General features: G+C 46.4%; 5 protein-coding genes across 7 annotated transcripts; 4 read left to right on the forward strand and 1 right to left on the reverse strand.

Annotated features, from left to right (window-relative positions):
• The first annotated feature begins 1,118 nt into the window (after positions 1–1,118).
• Positions 1,119–3,756, forward strand: LOC133911665 (non-specific lipid transfer protein GPI-anchored 14-like). Its single transcript, XM_062354005.1, has 3 exons — positions 1,119–1,608; positions 2,513–2,593; positions 3,343–3,756. Exons 1-3 carry the CDS (start codon positions 1,272–1,274, stop codon positions 3,498–3,500), a joined length of 576 nt encoding a protein of 191 aa, XP_062209989.1. The 5' UTR covers positions 1,119–1,271; the 3' UTR covers positions 3,501–3,756.
• Positions 3,757–8,896: 5,140 nt separating this feature from the next.
• LOC133910439 (secreted RxLR effector protein 161-like) lies at positions 8,897–9,454 on the forward strand. Its single transcript, XM_062352838.1, has one exon. It carries the CDS (start codon positions 8,897–8,899, stop codon positions 9,452–9,454), a length of 558 nt encoding a protein of 185 aa, XP_062208822.1.
• A 2,159-nt stretch (positions 9,455–11,613) lies between these two features.
• LOC133911666 (small ribosomal subunit protein eS28) lies at positions 11,614–13,077 on the forward strand. The gene is made up of 2 exons (XM_062354006.1): positions 11,614–11,768; positions 12,640–13,077. The coding sequence occupies exon 2, from the start codon at positions 12,641–12,643 to the stop codon at positions 12,836–12,838; it is 198 nt and encodes a 65-aa protein (XP_062209990.1). The 5' UTR covers positions 11,614–11,768; position 12,640; the 3' UTR covers positions 12,839–13,077.
• A 2,192-nt stretch (positions 13,078–15,269) lies between these two features.
• On the forward strand, positions 15,270–16,511 carry LOC133910440 (uncharacterized). Its single transcript, XM_062352839.1, has 2 exons — positions 15,270–15,843; positions 16,416–16,511. The coding sequence occupies exons 1-2, from the start codon at positions 15,430–15,432 to the stop codon at positions 16,509–16,511; spliced, it is 510 nt and encodes a 169-aa protein (XP_062208823.1). The 5' UTR covers positions 15,270–15,429.
• Positions 16,512–17,019: 508 nt separating this feature from the next.
• Positions 17,020–21,389, reverse strand: LOC133911668 (IQ domain-containing protein IQM2-like). 3 transcript variants are annotated; one of them, XM_062354009.1, is made up of 11 exons: positions 21,273–21,389; positions 21,015–21,065; positions 20,864–20,927; positions 19,774–20,360; positions 19,557–19,671; positions 18,963–19,204; positions 18,789–18,879; positions 18,549–18,695; positions 18,326–18,418; positions 18,130–18,231; positions 17,020–18,037 (listed from the first exon to the last, which is right to left on the reverse strand). In XM_062354009.1, the coding sequence occupies exons 4-11, from the start codon at positions 20,217–20,219 to the stop codon at positions 17,321–17,323; spliced, it is 1,953 nt and encodes a 650-aa protein (XP_062209993.1). In that variant the 5' UTR covers positions 20,220–20,360; positions 20,864–20,927; positions 21,015–21,065; positions 21,273–21,389; the 3' UTR covers positions 17,020–17,320. The 3 variants fall into 3 exon arrangements, with proteins under 3 accessions (XP_062209993.1, XP_062209994.1, XP_062209995.1); XM_062354010.1 differs by having other exon boundaries at positions 21,010–21,065; XM_062354011.1 differs by having other exon boundaries at positions 18,963–19,051; positions 19,139–19,204; positions 20,864–21,065.
• Positions 21,390–22,225: the final 836 nt, after the last annotated feature.

Below are 22,225 nucleotides of genomic sequence, written 5' to 3' on the forward strand. Positions count from 1 at the left end.
ATCTGTAGTATACTTTTGATATAGTACCTGTTGATAACCTGATTCCCTTTTCCTGTTTTCTTCCATTAGGGATGAATTATATTTCTTCATTTTTTTTCTTCTACTTTTGATATGGTACCTGTTGATAACCCTGGAGCGTTTTCGGTGTTACCTTGCTGCCTTTCTGTTTGCGTTTGCAGCTTCTAGTGCCTGATGCGTCACCGAAGCAAGCTTTCTTGCTCAAAGCCTCAAATACATTGTTGTGTAGTATGAAACAAAGGGGGAAAAGCTGGCCGAAAAAATCACTTGTGGAGGTGGTGGCATTGGCAATGGTAACGGCAGCAGTGCAATAACCTTCTTTCGTGCTGTCAGTGTCAGTCTTGATGTCAGCCAGTCCACATTCCACGTGGAATTTCAGGCTTCAGGCCAGGATAAGTCTGCGACAGTCCTTCCGGGAGCATGAATGCGGTAGTTATTGGCTGCTCCCATGCACCCAGCCATCTTGCCCAACAAAAAAAAGAAAAAAAAAAGAAACCAACTTCTCCAGGAAACATGTCCAAACACGGCCATGCTTTGTTTCTCAGTTCTCACCATCTCGCAGGTCGGGTTCTGGTTCACGGTCGCTGTGCAGAAACGAACTTGCTCCCGTGACCTCCATGTCACGACGCCGATCAACTGGTCGAGCTGGCGTATTCCTCTCGACGACCATCGCCTGAAAATTTCAGTGAAGTGATAGCCACACTGGCTCCAACATCTCCACAGTCCACACGCGTCCGCTACTGGCTAGGACAGGACTGTGCCTGGCGGCCATCGAAGTGCCCGAACAGTGTGCCACTGCGAATCCGCCTGTCCATGCGGGCACGGCACGACTAGGCTGCCGAGCACGTCACGTTGAGCCACGCGCTCAACTCGCCTATGCTCTGTTTGGCACTATAGAAGGAATTACGGTGTGCTCGTTATATATAGAATTTTTGATGGATTCTGGTGATTTTTGGATGGATATTTTTTTTAAGCTGCGTGCAGTTATAGGACTAATATGTGCATGTGTTAGGTGTGTGTGGAGTGAGTACGTGTGTGTGAGGTGAGTATGTGTGTTTATATTTAGATATTATAACTGAATTCAGCGGTGAAGAGTAAAAAAAAAAACTCGCCTCTGCGTCGCCTCGCCTCGCCCGTTATAACTCCTCCTCACCAACGCCCCAGCTCACTCACTCCACTTCAAGCTGATACAGCCAAGGAAGGAAGAGAAAGAGAGAGTGCGAGAGGCAAGAAGAAGGCAAGGCAGCAGCACGATGGCGGCAGCGCGGCGGACGGTGGTGCTGGTGCTCGCGGTGGCGACGGCAATGGCGACCGTGGCGGGGGGTGACATGAGCGCGGACAAGAGCGAGTGCGCGGACCAGCTGGTGGGGCTGGCGCCGTGCCTGCAGTACGTGCAGGGGCAGGCCCGCGCGCCGGCGCCCGACTGCTGCGGCGGCCTGCGCCAGGTGCTCGGGAAGAGCCCCAAGTGCCTGTGCGTGCTGGTCAAGGACAAGGACGACCCCAACCTCGGCATCAAGATCAACGCCACCCTCGCGCTCGCGCTCCCCTCCGCCTGCGGCGCCACCCGCGCCAACGTCTCCCACTGCGCCCGTACGCTGCCTCCTCACCCCTTGCTCTTCCTTGCTTGCTTCATCTGCTACTGCACTAGCTGGTAATTTCCTGACATGTTCGTGCATCGATGGAACTAATGGTGTGCATTATTGTGAATTGCCAGCAACGAATAAGTAATCAAGATGTGGTTTTTCATTAGTGCCTTTGGCTTTTGGTAGAGATAGCAGTAGTACTCCATCTGTTCGAGAATGTAACGCACATTTTGTTTTGAAAAAGTGTAATTTTTGACCGTTAATTTCTCTAATAATAGGTTTGTCAATTGCTATAAAATCAACATAATATTAAAAGTATTTTGAAGTACAAATCTATTAAAACAAAGTTTATATACTAAACATATATAAAATTTAACTAATTATCAGTCAAAATTTATTCAGTTAAACTTTTTCGAAACAAAATATACCCTTACATTCTTGAATGTAAGGAGTAGTAGTTTTATAGCGTGCTTGTAGTGGGGGTTGGCTTGACCCGTTATCTGGAGCCACCACGTCCGCTGTGCCTGATTGGATGCTTTGTGTTTGATCTGGCCCATGAGTATCTCTTGCTGTCGGGCTACTTCAAGTGATCTGGAGCTTTGTGAAAAATCTCCAGCTCCCAGCATCCTCAGTTTTCCTCAAATGCCAAAGGTCACCGCGACGCCATGGCACACGGGAAACGCATGCCGGTTGTTTCATGGTCCGTTTTCTGCTTTTAGCAAGCAGTTAGCCGACCATGGAGATGCAACGGGATTTGTCCCCCTCTTGCTTTTTATGGAAATGCAAAACAACTTAAAATGTCAGTAGCAGAATTCCATTGGGACTGTTCTCTTCGCTTACCTTATTATAGTTCCCCAAATCATTGAACCGAGGCAGTTCACAGTAGTAAATATGTGTGTTTTGTGCTGCAGAGCTCCTGCATATTCCTCCGGGCTCCAAAGACGCCGCGATCTTCAGCTCCGGTGGCGGCAAGGGCTCCGTCACAGCTCCAGGTGAGCCTGCATGTCCTCCATTGCCTCCATTGCTGTTCATTCGTTTGATGATATTGGAGGAAGAAAAAAATATATGATTTCCATGATTATATGCCGAAGGTATCATACCATTGCTAACCATTTAAGTACAGACGCACTAAAAGAAGACTACTGAATGGACAGTCGAAAATGTAGTACGCAGCAATCAGGGATTAAAATTTCATCGAAAATTCTGCAAAATTACACGAATTTCGAGAATATCAGAGGGGAATAAAATATCTAATTCTGAAATTTTCTTTCACTCACATGATGACAAAAAATGACCGAAATTTCGGCAAAATTTCATGAATTTCGATCTTTTTGTCAATTAACGAAAAATGTATAAAAAGAAATTGAAATCTCTAGTAGCAATCAATTTTTCACAATGTGATCACGAAAGTTCTCAGCAAAAGTTTTGCACAGGAGACCCACCAGAAGAACACGCCTATGGTTGCCATCATCACGCTTCGAGTGGTGGCACACAAGCTTTATTTGCAGTTCACACTTGAAGTTGCTTCGCAAATTTTTTGTTTTTCAAATGCAGCATTACAAGTAAAAAGTTTACTCGATCGAATTCTACCGCAGGAAACACCTTTTCATACCCAAACATCGGCGTGTAGGATCTATGCAGGACCCACTCCTGAAATACGACGAATAACCATGTAACATATGACGCTTTGATCCAGCAACTCAGGCGCGTGATCTGACAATCACGGGTTTTCTATTGGCAGCGAAGGATAACTCGACGGCGACGACCGACTCTCGCGCGCAACAGGTGACCAACGGGGGCGGCGTCTCCTCGGCGGCGACCGCCGGTGTTGCACTGACGGCGTTGCTCGCCGGCTACTTTCTCCTGCTCCTACCAGAGCTCTCGGTTGGCTCCTCCTAGGTCTCTGCAGTCTACGCCCAAAAAGTGCCAGGATGTGTTATGTTGTCGTACGTCACAGATAATTTGTTAGTGGTGTTGTACTGTTTTACTATTATGCTTCGAGTATTGACTGTTGAATGGCATGTGTAAGTCAGGGCTTATAAAATTGTCGCTCGGTTATCGTGGTTACTGGTCGATTTGGTCCTCACTATATTCATAAATCGATCGGTTTTTGATTAAGTTCAAATTCCAAAAAATGACGAAATTTGAGTGGTTTCTACTGAATTTCATCGAATTACTATGCGGCAACCACAATTTTCACGGTAATCACCGGGGGCAGGTTTTCGAAGGTCAAACGCATTTGTAAACTATAGTGTAAGCTAGACAATGGGTTTTCCTCTGGTTTCAAACTAGTGTCTCTAGTGCTTAGGTAATACAAATCCACATGTCAAACTAGTGTCTCTAGTGCTTAGGTAATACAAATCCACATGTCTTCACACATGCATGACCAGTTTATCTCGGTCGTTCATCTCTACCATTGATACTCATCTATTCATTGATTCTTTTATTTATTTTATGATTTTTTATCTATCTTTTTAGCACGAATCTCAATGCAAATAAATGTTTCTAATAAGTTATGTGTTCGTATGCTCTAGTGGAATTTTTGAGTTCTCGATGCTTATAACTGTTGCTATAATCCAGATAGGGAATTTAATCGGTTAAGTTATTTGCTTGCATGTTCCAATCTTCATGGTAATTATTGAAAATAACTTGTTGCTATCGGTTTTCTTTCTTTTTTCATTTTGTGTTTTGAGTCAAAGCTCGTGTTTCCACACATGTACGAGGTGTGCGCATAGTTATAGGACTGAGACATGGGATAAGACGTGTGTTATGTCAGTGCGACTTTCTTGCTCCATGTTAGCTACGATGTGCGATGCAGCGCAAGTTGCGGAGCATGGGGTGCCTTTTGGAGTCTATGTGCAGGAGTCCGAGTCTATAAATAAGAGAAGAAGAAAACCCGAAAAGTCATGGTGGTTAAGCTGCACAAATACCTCTCTCGCTCTCTCTCTCTTGCTTCTGTGTGTTTCTCGTGTTCCAACGAGCAGTGCTTGCTTGTGCTCCTGAGTGGTCGTTAGTTCTCGTTAGAATGATCGCTGAGTGGTCATGCGTATTCGCGAGTGATGGAGGAGTGGTAGTGTGTCTCCTTCCGTGTGGTCGTGAGCGCACGGAAAGTAATCAAAGGGCCAACAAGTGGTAACAGAACCTGGTTCTACGCTCCTGCATCATGTCGGAATCATGGGCTCTATGAGGCTCAAAGCTTTCCAGGACTCCACCGCGACAGGGACGTCGTGGGTCTCCCTCTCCTCCTCCGCGCCGAGGACGGAACCGTGATGACGGTGGCCATGCGCTCGTGGTGTAGTGAACGGTAAGAGAGGTTGGAGGCTCAACAGCGTATCCAACTCTCACCTGGACGAACTATGATGATTCGTCGCTGATGATGAAGGTGATGCTCCAAGCTCGAGGGCTCTGGGATGCCATCAACATCGGCACCGCTGGGGAACAAGAAGACTAGATGGCGCTAGAGGCCATTCTTTGGGTGGTTCCACTAGAAATGATCTCTGCGCTGGCTAGAAAGCCCACCGCCAAGGAGGCTTGGGATAGCCTCAAAGCCATGCGCGTCAGCACCGATCACGTATAGAAAACGAAAGCCTAGCAGCTCCGCAAGGATTATGAGCATCGAGTTCCGTGACGGCGAGGCGGTGGAGGATTTTGCGATGCACCTGAGCAGTCTGGTGAACCAGACGGCGACCATCAGTGAGGTCATCGATGACACGGTAGTTGTCAAAAAGTACCTGTGCGTGGTGCCTCCAAGGTTTGCGCAGATCGCCCTGTCCATTGAGACCATACTTGATTTGTCAACACTGTCCATCGAAGAAGTGATCGACCGTCTGAAGGCCATAGAGGACCATTGCATGCAAGCCGCTCCAACAAATGTGAGCGGGCAACTCCTGTTCACTGATACGGAGTGGATGGCATGGTTGAAGGACCGGCAGCTGAGGGAGGGCTCCTCCAACTCAGGCAAGGGTGGTGGACGCGAAAGCCGCTGCAGCAAGCTAATTCGCAAGAAGGGCAACTCCAACATCCGCAACGCCATGTAGGAGTCATGGCACGACATCAGCAATGACAAGTGCCGAAATTGCGAAAACTTGGTCATTGGGCCATGGGTTACTGAAAGTGCATCTAGGCCCCTAAGTGTGTTTTGGTGATAATGATAAAACAATTAAAGAACTAATGAACTTTATGAAGTATGGACAGGTATAATTTTATCAAGCAAGAATTTGATGAATAGTGTATAACCCCAAAAAGGAAAAAGGAAAGTGGCACATGAATCCTATATCTTTTAAATTCTTTATCTTTTAAAATTAAGTTTAGGATGTCGTACTACAAAGGGGAATATAAAATTTACTTGCTTACATAGAAACAATGCTCAAAAGTCCAAACAAACCTATGAGAGATATATAGCCCATACTTAACACCTCAGATAGCCCCAAAAACTTTTAAATCAAGGAAATGCGGAAGTTCCGCATATCTGTGTGGAAGTTCCGCATTTTGGCTGTCTTGAGTTATCCTGCAGAAGGTCCGCATTTATGCGGAAGTTTCGCACTTTGACTGTTTTGAGTTATCTTGCGGAAGGTCCGCATATTTGCGGTTGTTCTGCACTTTCCAGAGATAACGGCTAGTTTTTGGCTGTGAGGTATTTATACCCCACACCCTTGTTAGCATTAAGTGAGATTCAAGAGAGAGCTTGTGAGATTTAAAAGCCATCATTTGAGCATTTGCTTCTTCGTTAAGCGGGTGGGTTTCTTATTTCTTGCTCTTGGTGGTTCGTCCACCTAGACGGCTAGGCGTCGCCCGGTGAGCCCCCAAGTTTGTGGTGGGCTCCGGGACGTTTGTGTCACCCTGACGAAGTAAGTAAGAAGCCCTAGCTTGATCTTTGTGGTTGCTTGGGTGAGGAAAGAGTTGAAAGAAACTCGGCACTTTGTGAGCTCTTCAACAGAGACGTAGGCATTTCTTTGTGGAGTGCCCAAACTCCGGTAAACAAATCCTCGTGTCACTCTTGTCAATTTCTTATATTTGGTTACATACTCTTGTTTGAATTGATTTTTAGGGTTCAACCCGATCTATCTCTTTGTAAGGATTGAGGTGCATGTACTTGGATATACAGATTGAAAGACATCTCCTAGTGCTTGGTAATTTGTGAAATTGTATCACCTTGTTCCTGCATAGGCGCAGATTCATTTTCTCTCAGGAAGTACGGAACTTCCGCAGATTTCTGCGGAATTTCCGCATATTTACGGAAGTTCCGAAAAATTATGCGGAACTTCTGCATATTAACTAATCCGCTGTTTTAGTTTGTTAAAAATTCATATTACGCCTATTCATCCCCCCCCCTCTCCGCATATTTCAATTACAGGTAGCCGAAGCGCAAGTAGCAAGCCCACCTCGCGCAGGGTGACGACGAGGAGTCAGGCTTGCTGATGGCGCAGGTGTGCACCCTCACTGGCCCAGACGAGCTGACACACCCAGGGTGCATCAAGCTCGATGAGACGCATGCGCAGCAGGTGAACCTTGGCTGCGAAGGCAAGAGTCGGAGCGATGTGTGGTATCTGTAAACTGGCGCCAACAACCACATGATTGGCAACGACAACGTGTTCATGGAGCTTGACATCGGCATCATCGGCTCGGTCAAGTTCGGGGACAACTCCATCATCGACATCCGAGGCCATGACACGGTGCTATTCAAGGGCAAGAATGGCGAACACCGCACCATCATAGACATCTACTCCATCCCAAGCTGAAGAGCAACATCATAAGCATTAGTCAGCTCGATGAGCAAGGCTGCCAAGTGTTGATTGATGGGGGAGCATTGCGGATCCGTGATCGGGAGTGTCGTCTTCTTGCCAAGGTAATGCGCTCCAGAAACCGGCTGTATACGATTAAACTGAACACCACACAACTGGTGTGTCTATCCGCACGGCACGATGACGAGGCATGGCTCCGGCATGCCCGTTTCGATCATCTGCACTTCGATGTGCTAAAGAGGTGGACGCGCCATGAGATGGTGCGCGGTCTTTCGGCGACTGACCACATCGGTGAGGTTTGTGACAACTATCTTGCTGGCAAGCAATGACATGTTGTATTCTCGAAGGAGTCCAATTACCACACCGAGGGTCGTCTAGACTTCACGTACGATGATCTATGTGGGCCCATCACTCTGCCAAAACGCAGTGGGCGGTGCTACAGCCACTACATGTGGTTGCATATGCTAGCCAGCAAGGACGAGGCGCCCACGATGATCAAAGAGTTTCATTCGCGCGTCGAGATGGCGATCGGACAACGACTATGTGTGTTGCGGACTGATCAGGGTGATGAATTCACCTCGGTTGAGTTCGGGCATTACTACGCCAAGTAGGGAGTCGAGCACCACCTCACAACACCATACTCCCCACAACAGAATGGTGTTGTGGAATGGCGCAACCAGACCATCATCGAGATGGCACGTTGTTTGCTCAAGATGAAGCAAATGCCAACGACATTTTAGGGAGAGGCAGTGACCACAACGGTCTTCCTCCTTAACCGGTCTTTGACCAAGAGTCTGAACGGCATGACCCTGTTCAAGGCTTAGCATGGGAGGAAGCCCGATGTCTCGTTCCTACGCACGTTTGGCTGCGTGGCGCACGTCAAGGTAACCATGCGGAAGCTGGATGACCGCAGCATTCCAATGGTGTTCCTCGGTTATGAGCCAGGGACGAAGGCGTACAAGCTATTTGACCCACGAGCACGCCGCGTTCACATCTCTCATGACGTGGTCTTCGACGAGAAGAGGTGCTGGGACTGGTCAACGACAGATGAGCCAATGACCATGTTTATTGACAGCAAGTTCACCGTTGAGTACACAGAGTGCCGGGGGTCGAAGGCGGCGCAAGAGGCTCCAACTTGCACGGCGACCACGAGTCCGACTGTTGCGACCACAAGTCCGCTTGCTACTACCACATGTCCAACTACGGGGACCACATGCCCGGGACCAGCATCGACTCATTTCACCACGCCGCCGACAGATGCATCCTACTACCACAACGTCGAACACGATGATGGGCTGCTCCATTTTTGCACTATCGAGGACATCTTGGGCGGTGCCATGCCACTTGGGCAAGCGGCCCGAGAAGTCGACAAGCACGAGCTGCACTTGGTGAGTGCATAGGAGCCAGCCAGCTTCGCTAAGACTGAGTGTGAGCCATGCTGGCGCCGCGCGATGCTGGAGGAGATGCAGTCGATCAAGGACAACGAGACATGGGAGCTCGTCGACCCACCTGGAAAGGAGTAGAATGAAGGGGTGCAACCCCTGTCTCGCTCCGATGGAGGAGCGGTTGAAGCTCTCCAAGGTGAGCAAGGCACCACCAGTTGACGCGACGCACTACCAAAGCATCAATGATGATCTGCGCTATCTGGTGCACACACGGTTAGACATCGCGTTCGCCATGGGGTACGTCAGCCGGTACATGGAGGATCCGCAGGAAGATCACTACTCAGTGGTCAAGCACCTCATCCATTATGTGGCTGGTATTTGTGACTACGGTGTTGTTTACAAGATGGAAGGAGGAGCTGTACTGGTGCTGATGGGGTACAGCGACAGCGACATGGCTGGCAACCTTGATGGCTACAAGAGCACGACTGATGTTCCCTTCCTTCTTGACCACGGTCCCATCTCTTGGCAATCACAAAAGCAGAGAGTAGTCAAACTCTCCACATGTGAAATGGAGTACATAGCTATGGCTACGACAGTTTGCCAAAGAGTTTGGCTTGCTCGGTTGCTGCGCGATCTCACCGATAAAGAGCTCCGAGCATCGGCATTGATGAAGGACAACACGTCTGCCATCTCACTCAGTCTTCCGCAACAGGAGCAAGCACATTGACACTCGTTATCACTTCATACGTGATTGTGTCGCCGGAGGACAGATCGACCTCGAGTTTGCCAAAACCGAACGACAGCTCGTAGACATCCTCACCAAACCACTCGGTCGTGTTCGGTTCCAAGAGCTTCGTGCAAGGATTGGCGTGATCGAGATCAAGAAGACGTAACAAGATTAGAGGGAGTCTGTTGAAAATAACTTGTTGCTGCTAGTTTTCTTTCTTTTCATTTTGTGATTGAGTCAAAGTGTGTGTTTCCACACATGTATGGGCGTACGCGTAGTTATAGGACTGAGACGTGTGTCGTGTCAGTACGGTTTTCTTGCCCTATGTCAACTGCGACGTGCGATGCAGCGCAAGTTGCATAGTATGGGGTGCCTTTTGGAGACTGTGCAGGAGTCTGAATCTATAAATAAGAGAAGAAGAAAACCCGAATAGTCATAGTGGTTGAGTAGCATAAATACCCCTCTCTCTCTTGCTTCCGTGTGTTTCCCGTGTTCCAGCGACCAGTGTTTGCTTGTTCTTGTTAGAGTGGTAGCTAAGTGGTCATGCGTATTTGCGAGTGGTAGAGGAGTGGTCATGTGTCTCCTTTCATGTGGTCATGAGTGCACACAAAGTAATTGAAGGGCTAAGCAAGCTGGTTTGACGTCCGAGCAGCATCAGATCGGTCATATGATTCTTTATGTACATTTGGTTAGAAACATGCATCCTCTGCCTATTTCAACATGTTCAGGGGGTTTCCTTCGCTGCTGGGCTCAGAAGAGCTCCTAGCAGGCAAGCAGGCCCTACGGAGGAGGTCATCGTCTACAGTTGGGGAAGGACAGTCTCTGGGTCAGAGGTGAACGGAGAACCGTGTTAGCACTACGGCAAGCAACGGAGTGGATCCAGCTCTGAGGGCGTCGTTGGAGATAGAAGGAGCCAAACGCGACGGGGGCGAGCACAGGAGAAAGTAAGCAGAACGACGGTAGAAAGAAGATGAACATGCGCCCGTCAGGAGGCAGAAGAGGTAAGGCTGTACGTCCCATTGAGATCCAACCGCCAAACACCGTCAAGAAACGAAGAAAACAGTCACTTGACATGTAGCATGGCCTAGCACGAAAACTTGCGCCATGCCATTCACAAATCACAACCGTCGAATCGTGTCTTTGCCGAGCGGCTCGGATGCAGAACTTTTTATTTTATATATATATTTTAATAAAAATTGCAAATGTATGTAATATTTTTTAAAAATAGAGTGAACTGCATAAAACTACAAGTATTATGCCATTTATAATACAAAGCTACAAGTATTATAAATAGTAATATAAAACTACAAGTATTATACACTAATTTTACATAAAATCCAATTTTAATTAGATTCATTCAAAAAATAGTCTTCTATTTCTCAAAAAATTCTAAAACTTTTTGTACGTGTTCCATAATTCATATGCAACCTATTTTAATTAGACTCAACCAAAAGACTGTGTAGAATTAAACTAAAATTCTCTAAAAATACTACTTTTATAAATCCTAACAATTGTTAGGACCTCAAATAAAATCCCAAAAATATAAAAAAAAATTATTAATATTCTTCTTATACGATGGAATATTTTTTAAAATTATTTTCAGCACTAGGTTATACAAATGAACTCACTTTTTCACTATATAACAAATCTAAACTCTTGTCACACTATCAGCGAGCTGCATGTTTAAAAATAAAAAATATTATGCCCAATGCTCTCAAAATTCAAAACACTATCGAAATAGTTATAATTTTTTTAAAAAAAATCTGTGATGTACAGGATACTAATATGCTACCATCTAGCTCTTAAAAAATTTCAACTCAAAAAATAAATCAAAAAGGCAAATTTCAGGGATCTTCTGCACAAAAAAAAATTCAGAATCTTTCATGACTATGGATAGTGTTTTAAATTTCGATATCATTAGAACATATATTTTTTAAACATAAGTTTATATTTATAATATTTCAAAACTGACGCATATATTTATATTTTTTGATTTAGATAATAAAAATTTCCTCGGACGCCCGTGGAGCGCCGGGCTGTGGGACGGCCGTCGACGACGGCCTGCCGATCCGGCTCTGTTAGTACAGGCACCCTTCGAACGATGCGGCTTTCGACCAGGCCCACGCAGTCGCCCTAGCCCAACGCGCAAATACTCCGGCCCACGACGCCTCAACTGCCCCCTCCTACTATATAACAACGCCACGCAGGCGGCAGGCCTAGGGTTTTCTTCCTCCTCCAGTGCTCCCTTCGCGCCGCCGCCCTTCGCTTCGCGTGCTCGTGACCTCGTCGGCCTCCGTCCACGCGAGAACGAAAGGTGCGCCTCTTTTCCCCATCCGTAGCGATACGCTTTGTTCCTTCCGCCGTTCATTAGCTGTAGTTGTAGATGTTGCGCTGCATCGTGGATTTATCTGTCACCGTCTTGCTGTTTGCGAGTGCGAGCCTTGGTTCATGTGTGCGAGTGCGTTGCGGATCCACGGATATTGCGCGCTTGTTCTGATCGCATGGCTATTACTCGATGGATGAGCAGACTTGTACAGAATTTCTTGACCTTTATACGCTGGATGCTATGTGACTGGGAAAATGGTGTGGGGTTCTTGTTAGTTGACGTGATCTGTGGCGTTTATGTGTAAAACGTGAAGGAACTGTTCAGTTCTAGACGTGGTCCATGAATAAATTTAAGATATAATTAGTCAATTGAACACATATTTTTCTTGCCGGCTGCATTACTTATTTACCTTTCCATTATCGCTGCAATATCACAGAAAGTAAGAATTAGTTATAGAATTAAACATAGATCATGGATGCTTTGTTGTTAGTGTGGTGCAGAATCATTGGTTTTATGCCTGAGTTGTGCTTTCTCATGTGGCTAATCTACTGTATGGTGCAAACCGCAAACTTATCTGTTAGCTGTTCTGAGCTTTTATAAGGTATGCTGCTGATATGAATCTGGTTGTGTGAGATGAAGCTCCGTAACTGTAGCTAGATTACTTACAGAACTTCTGTAAACTCAATTGTTCAGCCTGTATACGTGCAGTGTACTGTAACAACAAATGTGTTCTGTTCTTCCTATAGTTTGTTTCTATACTGAATCTGCGGGATTGGTCTCTGACAGTTTAACTGAAATTTGACTATCTGACCAGACATCTATTTCACCTTGATAATCGATTTACCTTCTGTCGTTGCAGCATGGACACCCAGGTGAAGTTGGCTGTTGTGGTGAAGGTGATGGGCAGGACCGGCTCCAGGGGTCAGGTGACCCAGGTCAGAGTGAAGTTCTTGGATGACCAGAACCGTCTCATCATGAGGAACGTCAAGGGCCCGGTCCGTGAGGGTGACATCCTCACTCTTCTTGAGTCTGAGAGGGAGGCCAGGAGGCTGCGCTGAGGCAGCTGGGGGTCATGGCGATTTGGAGTCATCGTTGAATTTGTGCTATGTTTGTCAACTCTGGTGTGACCCTTAAAACACTTGTGCTATGAGTACTAGACCTTTGATTAGATTGAAGTTCTGTTCCATGATCCAAGTTAAAAGTACACTTGATGTACTGAGACATGCTTATGCGTGGTTACATTAGCTCAATACGCATTGATTGAATACTAGCTCAATCCCAACGCTTTCTGGCTTTATTCTATTCTGTGGTATAGTCGTCTGACTATTGTTTTGGTTCACATCTAGCCATGGAGGTGAATATCTTAATCTCAACACCTCATCCTGCTTGATGAGAGTGTCTACACGGGTCTCAATTCAGGAATAACGATGTTGTGTTTCATCAGTTTGAGAAAAAAAGGAAGCCATTCTGGTGATTGCTGAGATAGTGTTTGGATCGTATTCTCTTGTGTAATCGGCTGTTTCTATGGTATAAAAGGTGCTGCAGATTTTATGTTTTTATCAGATATCTGTTTTCTTCTATTCAATCATATATGTAAGAGTTTGTTTTAACTATTTGGATTGTAACCTTTGATAGGCCTTGCTTGTATTGGACTTGTGATAATGTCCATGTGATGTCAGATGTGCTAGTGTGCTTAGAGACTTGACATGTAATTTCCCTCGCAAAGAACGCACGCTCCTGTGCGACCCATCGCGTTATAGAGTTCCCGTACACGATGCCTCCTGAAACCTGCAAAAGTCGAGACATCCATCCGAATCGTTGGCCCGCTAGAGAGCTGGATTAAGCTTACTCATCACTCCGATTGTTGGTCGCTAGAGAGTTGGCCCATTGCACATTGCGAGCCGTTCGGCTTCTGGCAGTGCCTTCGCCGTTGTTCCACGACCATGGTGGCACGGCGACGTGCTTCCGTCTCCTCTTCCACTGCAAAATTCTCAACCGAGGATTCTGCTACAGTAGCGCGACAATAGGACTTTTCTACGGTGGCACAATTCCTTGTTTTCATGCTACTGACAGGGTAATATTCTTGACATTTTTCTGTAAAAAGGGAAATATTATATTAAAAAAATGAATTGTTGCTCTCCTAAACAAAATTGTTATAAGGAATAATTTCTCAGCTAAAACATAAATCTCTAATATGCCATCAGCCCCACGCATTAGTGATTGAGATGGGCTCACGCGTCATAGACACAATAATATATCAGTGATTTGTGAGTTTTAACGATAGAATATAAGAAATTACCCCTTTGTTATAAATAGAAGCAAACAAAGCAAATTGTGGAACCTTGTAATTTTAAGGCACAACTCAGGCCAACTTTATCTCTCTCTCTCCGTGTTACTTGCTAACTAACTATTGACAGTTTTTAATGTTCTAAATCTATTTAATTCTTGACCCTTCAATCTAGATTGAAGGTTGTATATGAATCTCAGGTCATATAAAATAAACCCTAAGCCTATCCCACTCATCAGCCCACCGCCGTTCTTTTCACCCCGCTGCGCCACCGCCCTCTACCACGTAGACGCCTTCTCCAGCGTCGGCGCGACCCACCAGCTTTCCTCCTCTCTCCTTGCACTGTTCCCCTCCCAACAAGCCCATGCCGTGCTCTTTTTCACGAGCCCCCTCGCCTCCGTCACCACCTCGCTCGGTTCTGGCAGTGTGCCGCCTCCACTACCACCCACAACTGCTGCCACCTCTAACCTCTTCAATGACGATGCCTCCACCACTACCATTGGCCAACCGGCCATCTCCCGCCACCGCGGAGCTCCCACCGCCTCACCATCCCACTCGCCGCGCACCACCACCATCATACCTCCCCCTATAATCATCAGCCCTAAAATCCCAAACTCTAACCCCAAAAATTCACAACCCTAACCCGAAGGAAGCTCGCTAAAGATGACAAGAAGCTCACCAGAGAAGAAGGACGTGCACGAATCTCCAATAAAATCTCATGATACGAAATTCGACAGATTTTGCCCTCAAGAATATGTCAACAGACATTTAGCATTTTCGCAAATAAAATTACAGGCGTGAGACTGAAAAAAAAGAAGCTAAGGGGGTTTCTGACAAACCCACGCAGTCGTACGGGTTTTGCATTTTTTTTTAAGGGCATCCATGAATCACACTTTCCTTGGTTCACCAGAGAGTGAAGTCAAGTGACTTCAAATTACTGTGTATCGTTGGATATTAAAACGACGGATAAGATCTTGATGCTAGACAAGCGACGAATAAGATCTTGATGCTACGGCACAATATAAACAGTAAAGGGACGGATAAGATCTTGATGCTAGACAAGGGACGGATAAGATCTTGATACTACAGTACAACATAAACAGTAAATTCTGACTAAGTTACTACAGTGTTTTATCGTTAAGGTACTGTTCACCCAGGGGTTCACCCTCACCATGCGGCCGCTCACGACGTTCTGTGGCAGCTCCGCCATGGGCTCGACAGGGAGCGTCCCCGGTAGGACCACATGGTGCAGCGTCGGCGAAAGGGTCACAGACGAGGAGCCCCCACTCGAAGTTGACCCACAAGAGCTTCCCGTCGTGAGGGAATACGTCGTGGGAGGACCACATCCAGCTCCACCCCGACATGGAGGAGTTGGAGGGGCAGCTCAGGTCCCTCTCGACCCACGCGTCCGTGCCCGAGCGGAAGGAGAGGAGGGTGAAGCGGTCGCCGTCGCCATCGGCGAAACGGATTCGGCGACTACGTACTCGACGCCGCCGCGCTGCCGGGGAGGAAGACGAGGCCAACGTTTCTGACATTGTTCGAGGTGTCAGGCGGGCCGGGGCCCGGGGGCAGGCGCGGTCGGGGACGCGCACGACGGCGGTGGCCGCGAACGTGTCGCGCCAGGCATCGGCTGGGAAGAATCCGTGCGTCACGAGGTGGATGCCCAGGGCGTCGGAGTCGAGGTCGAATCCGACGAAGGGCCGGTCGGAGACGTGGAGGAGAGGAGGGGTCGGAGGCGACGTAGCGGTGCCTAGGGCGGAGAATTGTTGTGGCTGGGTGAGTCGTCCTCTCCGTGGCCTAACAAAATTTCTATATTTTATAATATTTTTTATTTTTAATATATTTTAGATCTAATATCTTATATTTTATTGATTCAGTCATTCTATAATTCAATTGAAATCTATTTAACTTCATCGGTCCTTATGAATTTTGGCCCAAGTTCCACCACTCGTCGTGCCTGTCCATGTCATCGTTATTAGGCTTGAGGAGGGCACTCATGGGTATGGTGAGCGTGACGAAGAGGTCCACAGGTGCCTCGATGGAGTTGTGCTGCACGAGGGCGACGCGGCCCATGATGTACCACAACGCCGGTGGTGAGGACGAGGAAGACGGTGCCATTTTCGGTTTATTCGATTCGGTGGTGCTCCGGGGAGGGAGAGATGGTCGGTTTTGGGGCATGAATTGACTCACTCCCTCAGTCCTTTGCTCCCTGCATAAGTGTAAAATGCACATCAATTAGTATTAAAATGTGTCTACTTAAAAAAGAAGATTTTTTTTTCAAACACCAGTACAACTCGTAGATGTACGTATATACTCACAGAGTAAAATAGAGACTGCTTGCATTGCAGCTGCGGCGTGGTGAGCTGAAGGTAAAATGCGGTTTGAGCAAGGCTGGTAAGAACAGAGAGGCACAGAGGAGCGAGGTAAACGAAGAAAAAGGGTAAAAACAGGGAGCAGAGCACGCTCTGTTGCTTCGGTTTGAAAAAAAAAAAAGGGTTTGGAGTCTATTTTTCAGTAGTTAAAAATGCTCTGGTATTGGGAATATTAAAAACAAAATTGTATATTGTATCCAAATGATTCAAAATTTTAGATACCATCGTATTTTCCAAAAACCGTGGTATACCTAAACGGAGTGCTGGGTTTTGTGAAATCCACATTTTTGTTTAGTGCAACATGCAAATGTGTGTTTTTTTTTGGTGATTACATCATGCAAATGTTTTGTTACACTTACACAATATGCGAGTGCCGCACAAGGAACTACGGCACGCTACTCTGGTAAGTACAAATGTACAATGACATATATTAACAGCATGTTTCGCATGAACATGGGTTGCGTTGTTAACCTTGCGACCAACATGACGAACACTAAAACTAGCAAAACACTTGGCAAAGCTCTGCTCTTGTACGCAACGCCAGCGACCTCTATCTAATTCATCCAATTGAAGTACTGAATAAATTATCAGACTCTATCACTACATTTCTATATAGCCTTCTGATAACTTTAGAACACTTGAAAGAAAACGAAGGGAAATCCCGGTGTGTATATCCCAACCAGAGTACTTACAAATTAAGGTGTCTACAGAAAGAAAGAAAATGGGTCAAATAAGGGTACAAACTTGCTCTAGGACTCACTGTCACTGTCCAGCCGCAGCCGCGCATGTTCTTCGCACGCGGTCACGGTCACGGGTCAGCAGTGCCAAGCCTGGCAGTCATGGTCACGGACTATGCGCGCGCTACCACGTACGCACGAGCTCTAGGCTGCACCGTGCTGCAGTCGCGACGTAGGTGTCCCGGCCACGCCGTACAGCGGCGAGCCGAGCCCCCCCGGCGTCGGTGACACGAGTGGCGCGCACGGGCTGTGCCACGGCGTCCCGTACCTGGCCGGCCCCGCGCCACCCCGCGGCGACAGGCTGACCTGCTCCAGCGACCGGAACTGCAGCTCCGGCGGGTAGTCCCGGACGCACCCGATCCTTGGCCCAGCGCCGGTGGTCCACCGGAACGAGAGCTGGTTCCCAAGCTGGTACGAGTGCAAGGCCATCTTGGAGTTGATCCGATGCAGGATCATCTCCTGCGGCACCACCATCACCTCCCCCTCGCCACCACGGAAAAGGTTCTCCTTGCAAAAGTCCAAGCAGTCCCCGAACGCGCCAGCGCCATGCTCCGCTGTCCCCTTGCCCAGCCGGCTCTTGTTCACCCTTAGACTTGGCGGCCGCTTGCGTTGCAGCCGGTTGCCGGACGAGGACCTCTTCATCACCGGCGTGCTTGCTGATGCAGTAGTTGTTGTCTCGCCGCTCGTGGATGGCGATGTGGCAGGCTTGGTCGTGGTCGTGGCTTTGTCTTCGTCAGGGTGAGGGTGTTGGGACTTGGTGTCTTCTTGCTTCTCAGGATTTCTGCCCTCAGTTAGGTCGACATGGGGGAGGCCGCTCCTGAGCCTGAGCCAGTCGTCCTCCTCACCTTCTGATGGGCTCAACTGTAGCAAATCCCACAACCGAAAAATGTTCTTATGTCAGAAAAAAAGTAAGATGTTATGTGGCTAATTAGAATTCAGATTTGTCTCTTCACCTTGACATTTGTAAGATCCACGTTCCTCTTCTTCAGAAAGTTCATGAACTCCCGGAAGTTTGCCTCTGTGGGACGGTAGTGCCCGCTGTGAGGCCAGACAGCCTGAAAACATGTTTAACTGAATCAGAAAGGTGAGTTTGTGTGCTGTACAAATAAAAAAACTATGAGCCGGGTAGAAATCTGCCAATCCACACACCTTTAGAATTCCATTCTCTACAATGAGTCTCCCAGCTGCGGACGTGGCTCCACCAGCAAGGAAGCTGGAGTGCTGAAATGTGCCCTTGTTCTTCTGCAACAATGTAGTTGTTTCATTAGTTAAAAGGTTTGCTCCATGGTTCAAGTACTATTGAAGTATACAACTGACAAACTCTACTCTTCCTTATCTGCTTAAAGCTTTGAAGTGGTGTGGTTAAACATACCTTGCCGATGTATAGTACCCTCGTTGTGCTCAATACAAAGATCCATTTTGAATCCCTAGGGCCCTCAGATGTGTCGACGATCTTGCGGCTCAGCTTGTACATCATCTTCCCATCCTCAACGATGGTCTCGTAGAACTCTCTCTCTTTCTGTACAAAGTAACAAATCATGTAGTGTTCATAAATACAACCTTTTGTGCTTTAGATTTCAGATTCATTGGTGTGCAGGTTGCAGCAACTTACTGGACCAAGATACCTGATGCATTGCTGCAGCAGCTTCCATCTTGGGCAGTGGCCCTCAATATTGACCTCCTTTCCTTCACCTATATCCAACCTATTGAAACATAATTCCAGAAATCATACTTCTGTTTTCATCTGGTTTGGGGATAGTCTTAAAAAGTTTCACGTTAAATATACCAGTAGAAGAAAGGCTGCTTGCTCTCACAGTGTAGCCAGTGCTGGTAATAGTAGTGGAGGTTGTGACCATACCGATGTCGAGGGTCAATCTGTCCATGAAACATGAATGAATTGTAATTTGATCTGTGATGTTTAATCAATGAAAAGTGTTTGAAGAGAATCATTTTGATGTATACTGCTTCGAGCCAGTGTTGCAGTGCAAGCTTCTGGGCCTTTTCATCCTTGGACAGACCTTTCCCTACCTGACGCAGCAACAAGAAACACCAGTGATACGAATTCAGCTTTCAGTAATACTACAACAACTACATCATTTCAGTTGAGTTTCACAGTAGAACAGGTAGAAATATTGCCACATTAATGCTGGCATTCAATAAAACAAAATCATCAGACCAAACTGACCAGTAACAGCAGTATAAATCAGTTTATCAAGTTTACAATACTATAAAAACAAGTACTACCAATGACAGAGACCGCAATAATGTCAATTCAGTATAGCAAGACCATAATACTACTGTGCACAACAGTGCTAGCAATTCTCTGTTCCAAGATCAAAATAATGGTTAATTAGCATAACGTGTAAACACGTGAATTTACCTTGGCAGCCCTCATTCTGGCACGAGACCACCTTGAGAGGGCCGACTCCGGCTTCTCTACCTCGAAGAACGACACTGAACTGCGCTTGAGCAGCGCAAAATCAAGTAATTTCCACCTGGATTCAGCATCACAATTCCCAAAATTCAGGCACCATCGCCCCAGTGTCAAAAACCGCTGTATCAAATATGACAATTCATGATTAGCACATAGTACAAACCAGCGTTGTTCAACAAGAATAGCGCAATCTGCAAGCTGCCGCCTTGTCCTTAAGCTCTTGTACACCTTCTGCACCCTTATTGCTGCAGCCTGGTGCTTTGGGCTGACCATCCCGATCACCGGAGAATCTGGTGGCAGGTTTTCCATGGGCCCACATCTTGGTAGGCCGGCAGACTTATGATTGCTTGTCTCCTTGTCAGGTTTAGGACTCACCATGGATATCGTAGTTTCAACTTGATATGGATCACCCTCCTTTTTCTTGAAGCTTAAGGAGCCTCTTATGATTAGTCTCTTGGATGTCAGAGAGTCGAGCATTGCCGGTGGTGATTCAAGGGTCTCGAGAGTGCTGAGATTGTCAAAGCTTAGGGACCGGACAAACAGTCGGTCTGTGTCCTCTTCATCCTCTGGCAGGTAGTCATCTGGTGGGTAGGAGATTGACAAACCCATTTTCCTGATTAAAAATGTAATAATGTGACAGTTTTCTTTTGTGCTCCTTTTGGAATACTGTTTCCTCTGTTATTCCTTGCTGCGTCTGTTGCTTATTTCGACCTCCTCAGCAACTGTGTTCTTTATGAGTGCTTCTACACCCTGTGTATAGAAGGAAATTCGAGGGTCATCAAATGTAGGTTCCGTGAATTGAAAGGGTTGTCTTAACAACAGATTCATGACTTTTGTTTTGTTATTTCCAATCTTATCAAGGGACATCAAGTACGGGTTTTGTGAAATGTTTGTGTGTCGTATCTTTATAAAGAAAATATTTTCTGTATAGTTCATAAGTAGACGCCATGAAATCTGAGAAGAAGTATATTCTTCTTTTTTTCGAGGAACACTACGGTAGGCCAGAGGCTGACATGAACATTGCCATTAAAATGGATGAAACGTTTATACATCCGGGATTTGTGAAGTTGGGGGTAGCGATAAAGACGAAACAAAATGCGAAAGTACCAATCATACCATAAAAAAATGAGACAGTCAATTCTTGTTGCTTGATTAATACATCAACATGATAAATTATAAATCAAGAAACCAAATAAATCGTGGAAGGGGAATTCTATAAACAGAAATATAATAAACATCCAATGAACCGCTACCTTCAGAGTTCTTGCACCATCCATCCAATAGAACCTCTTGAGGAGATGTCTGTGAGGCAGAAGGCTGAAAAGAAACAACAAAAAATGCAGAGCAAATGAGAGTAGATTTAGGAGGAACTAAACATAACTGGTGAATGGGTAATGACCACACAATAGGGGCAGGTGGCAAAAACTTGGCGATGGCTTGTTTCAGATCTTCACCCTATAAATAACAAAACAAGGTGTGAGGTGCCTGAATGTTGAGGGAGAAAAGAAATGAAGATATAATACATGGTGTTGTTAAAAATAGACATCACATCCTCTCTTGAAAACAAATGACATGTGTATAACTAGAAGTGTAGAACCCCTATTGCATAGTGACAATCATCACAGGGAGAACACTAATAGCAGCATGTGTTGCTAAGCATACTCTTGGGTTTGTCGCCCGCCGACTAGCACGGGAACGGCTCTGGCACCCTGACTCTGATGCCTTCCACGAACGTCGAGGTGAAGAGTACAGCATGAGCCGGGCCAAATTAGCAAGCTACTAGCCTATCAACCCGTGCGGTTGCACAAGCTAGAAATTTAGGTTAAAATTAAAAGTTAGAATTTTTTTATAATATATGGATGTTGTGTATATTTTTGAATAAATATTTGTTATATTATATATAGATTTGTTGATTGAATATTTGTAGTACTTCTTATTTATAATGTTGTCACCGTATCATTTTCAATTAAATTATTCTTATGTGATAATCTATATTGTAAATTTTGATTAGAAACCTACTTAATCCATAATTTTTTAACCCCTATATAATTAAAGTGAGCAAATTAATGTATGATTGCCTGATTGGTTAGAAACATACTTAATCCATCTTTTTTTTTTTATCGCGAATCAGTTCAGTGAGCATTAGCCTCAGCCCTCAGACCATTGTCGTATGCTCGTATTTATTTCTATCCTCCTCCTCGGCCAGGTCGCTCGTACTTAATGCACATATTTTTTTTATCCCGAATCAGTGCAGTTTATTTCCTCAGCCCTCAGACCACTGTCGTACACTGTATTCATTTCTCTCCTCCTCCTCGGCCAGGTCGCCTCTTCCTTCTCCAGATTCGATCTGCTCTTCCTGCCTTCCTCCTCTAGATCCAGTCCTCCCCGCCGCTGCCGATGGTTGATTTTGCCGAGAGGTCCAGGCCAACGTGCTCTGCGGAAGGAAGGGCAAGTAGGCTCGCCTTCGGATTTGGTTGCGTTTGGGGTAGATGGACCGGCGACGACAGAGGTCCTGTTGCGGAACCGGTGGGTGGTGCTCTCTCTGTACCGACAGATCCTGCGGACGCTGAACTCGCCGGATCTGCCGCTGGGGTACGCAGCTCGGATGGCGAAGA

The sequence above is a fragment of the Phragmites australis genome, chromosome 3, assembly GCF_958298935.1.
Source record: "Phragmites australis chromosome 3, lpPhrAust1.1, whole genome shotgun sequence".
In the NCBI taxonomy this organism is placed as follows: domain Eukaryota; kingdom Viridiplantae; phylum Streptophyta; class Magnoliopsida; order Poales; family Poaceae; genus Phragmites; species Phragmites australis.